This window comes from Mesitornis unicolor, unplaced genomic scaffold (assembly GCF_000695765.1).
Source record: "Mesitornis unicolor isolate BGI_N332 unplaced genomic scaffold, ASM69576v1 scaffold17639, whole genome shotgun sequence".
Lineage (NCBI taxonomy): Eukaryota > Metazoa > Chordata > Aves > Mesitornithiformes > Mesitornithidae > Mesitornis > Mesitornis unicolor.
In genome coordinates, this window is record NW_010206716.1 from 7,835 (window position 1) to 12,209 (window position 4,375).

The window sequence follows — 4,375 nt, forward strand, 5'->3', positions numbered from 1 at the left end:
CATATCATGAAACACTTGTCACAAAAATAAAAACCAAAACAGTGCTGAGACACCTGATACCCACAGTACACCTCAGTTCTTATCCCAAAACTCCTTCAGAGGAGAAAGTGCGAAGCTGTTTAAACATCCCCAAGGAGTTCAGATTTAGCTCACTGCCTCATTACCATGAGGTATGCTGTACCTCATCTCAGAGTGAAAGCAGTCACAGAAGCAGGGCAGACTGGCTCTGCTGTATCACAGCACGTTACACGCCATCATAAAGGCACTTTATATCAGCTCTCAAAGTACTAATGAGTGTGATGCCACAGGGCAGGAACTATGACTTACCTGAGAGATCAGAGGGATGATAGTCTTCCCGGCATGGCCACCAATAACTGGAACACTTACTCGAGCTGGATCTAAGCCCTAAAAGAAACATGAAACTTTCCAGCTTCTGAAGCATCGGACACAAAAAAAAAAACATTTAAAAAACACTGTGCTTCATTTTCTGCCTGGGATTTTTGGACATATCTATAACCCAGTGGTACACAGTGCACGAGTTTCAGAGGCAGCTACGTGCCATGGTCAAAGCCACAGAGTTGAACTCCAGGTTACTGTGATAACTTTAGGCAGTCACAGGCTATTATTAATGCAGGTTCAGATAAATAGCAGCACAAGTACAAACTCCACCAGGCTATTAAGAGCAGTAACCTGTTACACCTCCTGATACTTTGCAGAATATCCTGTAACATGCAGCACAGGCAGTTTGACTTGCAAATACATACTACAATTCAACCCTCTCCTCTGGTTGCACCAGCAGGGTTGAAAATGCCAGGAGAATTAAGGCAAACATGTAGCTCGCTCACAGGGGACAGCTATGAAAGGAAAGGTCAAAGACTCTTGAACCACATTTTGCAAGAAACCCTATCCACAAGCTCCTCTGGAGAATGGGAACAGGGAATTGTTGCCTCAGTCTCTAGCTCCACAGAAATCTGAGCTCTTTTGGCTCTGTGCAGCGATTTTTAAAAGCATTTTTGACAGACCTGATGACCAACACACATCATATTGCTACCCCAGAATCTGTTACTATGAGCTACCTTTAGTTCAGCCACAAAAGTATTCGCTCTGACAATGTCCAGCGTTGTAACACCAAAGATTCTGTTCGGATTATACACGCCATGCTTTTTGAAGACTTCTGAAGTTATTGGGATGGTTGAATTTACCTGTAGCAAGAACACACATGCATTCATTAAAACAAGTATAATAATGAAGCCAAGGCATGAATTGAACAGGCCAGTAAACAACCCAGAGAGCATTTCCAACCTGAAGTCAACCGTAGCCAATTATTTTAACTCCTAAATTGAAGAGTAATTTACTGTCAGGCTAGAATAAAATTATTCCATTTTAAATAATCTGTTCATTCATCTTACAAAAGCCCCAACCTTAGTAAGCTAAGCCTTCTCTTCCAGCTAATGCACCAGTGTGCATTATAGCCATAGTCATACAGATGTGGAGATATTAAGCACTTTTATCTCCAAGTTTCTTCCAGTTTCAATATAGCTCAAAGAAAATGTGTTAGTAGAACCAGGGGTTTACTTCTTTCTGCAAATACCCTGTGGGCCCTAAAGACACTGGTCAAAACTAACAGGAACTCACAGGTTACTCCAGTATTCTCAGTCTGGATTTTTTTTTTCTTTCACTACATTTTCAAGGTCTCCAGAAAACACTTACTGGGTTAGAAATAATACAGATCATGGCTTCTGGACAATGCTTCGCACAGGCAGTTGTCAAAGTAGCAACAATGCTAGCATTGGTGTTGAACAGGTCATCACGGGTCATACCTAAAACACATCCAGTACAATAAGTCATCCATAGTCTACTCACTGACATTCCTACAGCATACTGAAAAACAATGGAGCAGGTCAGAGACACTCTAGGAAGGATGAGCAGCATTCATACAGAGATGCTCAGAGAAGCTATCATACAAGTGACGTAACACAAACAGATACTATTCTGCTGAGAAATGAAACAAAGAACCAGTTTTTTTACTAGGGTATTGCTCTGAGCAAGAAACACTAAGGGAGATTCGGGATCACTCGCATGAAAAGCCTTTGCAATTCACCCCTACATGGGAACTCCAGAAATCAATCCTCTCCATTTGAGGAGGGACAATCTAAGACAGAGGCTAAACGAGGCGCCTGACACCACAGCAAGCTCTAGGTCAGTATCATTACCAGACCACTCACAACACAAGCCAACACTTAGAGCACCCTGAAGTGTCTGACACAGCTCTATCTGAATAGCAGTATTGCACATACACTTCAATGAAGCCCTGGGGTGGTTTTTTTTTAACAGAACATACCTGGTTTTCTAGGGACTCCGGCAGGAATAACTACAACATCACAGCCCTTCAGACATTCTGGCAACTGCTCAGGTCCCAGGAAGCCTGGAATGGAGGACAAGTAGGCATTATGTTTTTGCCAGTTATTAAATACCTGACACACTGAAGTACAAAATTACACCTAAGGGCATCCTCAATTCCTTTTTTAATTTAGCCTTCAATTCGCATTTGTGTGGCAAATCAAAGCAATACAGTTACGATGGACTCTACTTGATGATGGATCCTTGTTTCAAAATGTAACAGAATAAGAGCAGTGGGAACCTCACATTCATCTGTTTTGTAAACCCTCCGTTCCTCCTGTTACACGCATTTACTCTCCAAAGACTCAGGCTGGGATTACAGTCGGTGCTCTCAAAAAATTGCAGATAGGCACATTCAAGTCAAATGTAACCTCTTGGCGATCCTCAAAGAAAATGAGGATCAGCAGATTAACTCTTGATTTCATCAGAACTTGACAGCTGTATTACAGTCAGTGCTCTCAAAAAATTGCAGATAAGCACATCAAGTCAAATGTAACTTCTTGGCGATCCTCAAAGAAAATGAGGATCAGCAGATTAACTCTTGATTTCATCAGAACTTGACAGCTGTTCCTTCAGGAAAGCAGCACGCAGAATTCACGCAGACACTCAGGAAGTGTTAAGTCTATTTGTAGTCAAACTTTTAAGTTCAGCACTCAGGCTTTTTACCAAGATGATTTTGCTGAATGCTTCCTTCCAGTTATTACAAATTCCTCTTCAGCAGTGCAACCACAGACCATTCTCATCTCCATACATGTCTATGTAATCAGCTAAACCTTAATTAGTCATGCACTGCTTGAGAAAAAACTACATAAATTGATATTAGACTTCAAGATCGTGTGAAAACTCCCCTCCACAAGCACGGCAAGGGGCAACTCCATGTGTCAGAGACATCCGAGAGGGCCCCTCAAGAACACCAAACACTTTCAGCAGCTCCAGTACCTTTAACATTCGCTCTTGTCTCGATGTGGCTGAGGTCAGCTGCAACGCCTGGAGTGTGCGCGATATCGTACAGGCTGAGCCTGCTCACCAGCGGGCTGTTCTTCAGGAGCAGGGAGAGGGGCTGCCCAATGCCCCCTGAGGCCCCCAGTACTGCCACCTTGGCATTGTTCTGAGGAAAAAAAGCAGACAGACACATTGAAGAGATGTTGTGGCAGTTACCACAGTAGTGACCTTGGGGATTTCACCACACACTCTTTACTTTTAGCTCTATGTCTCAATTTCTTTACCAAGCACTATGCAAACTGGGTTGCCTAAGCCCACAGAAAGCTCTCACCATGACAGCATCCTAAAGACCCTTGAAGTTTATTAGTAGGACAAGTAGAGGAAAATGTTCTTCTGCAGTCTGAAGCTCAAAAGGGAAGCAAGGTTAAGCAAAGAAACCAAAAGGATCCTCTTTCTTCAGACGGAAATGTCTGCCTCGGGCTAATGCCTGCTACCCCGTGGACCTGGAGCTGACTGAAGGCAAAATCTAGTTTGCAGGTTCTCTAGTTTTCACTGCCAGTATCAAAACAATATACTTTCCCACCTGACAGATCAATACATTTAATAGACTAAAATAAACATGATGACCACTGTATGTAGGTGAACAAAATATGTACGCCTGAAAAAAATCCAAAACAGTACTTGCAGCCGCCTCAGGATTAAGCGACTACAGTTTGCAGCTCTGATCAAGTGTGGCTGACTAGCAAGTAAAATCGACTCTTGTTTTGTTGCCCTGGTGAGCCAATTTTACTGTAACGTGCTCTCTGAAAGTTACTTCTCTCAAAAATACCTGTGCTCCTATTCGTGGAGAAAGTCACTAGACAAGAAGAAAGCTACTTTAAAAAAAGAGCAATCTTAATTGCAATGCTCTCCCAAAATGATTGAGAACCAGAGGCTGCTGCTGAGATGCAATGTGGTAATATAAATACTGCTGATGAGGATGCTCTCTATCACACTGTCTTACCAGATAAAGCCATATTATGGCTCCAACTCC

At 42.6% G+C, this 4,375-nt stretch overlaps 1 protein-coding gene across 1 annotated transcript in view; it reads right to left on the reverse strand.

Annotated features, from left to right (window-relative positions):
* The window catches only part of MDH2 (malate dehydrogenase 2, NAD (mitochondrial)), a gene marked incomplete at its 5' end in the record, with an annotated part of 6,445 nt that extends 2,813 nt beyond the window's left edge, over positions 1-3,632 (reverse strand). Inside the window, 6 exon segments of the mRNA XM_010191878.1 lie at positions 328-405; positions 1,077-1,202; positions 1,711-1,820; positions 2,342-2,425; positions 3,340-3,535; positions 3,537-3,632. Coding sequence (XP_010190180.1) covers positions 328-405; positions 1,077-1,202; positions 1,711-1,820; positions 2,342-2,425; positions 3,340-3,535; positions 3,537-3,632 — 690 coding nt within the window.
* Between the last annotated feature and the right edge of the window lie 743 nt (positions 3,633-4,375).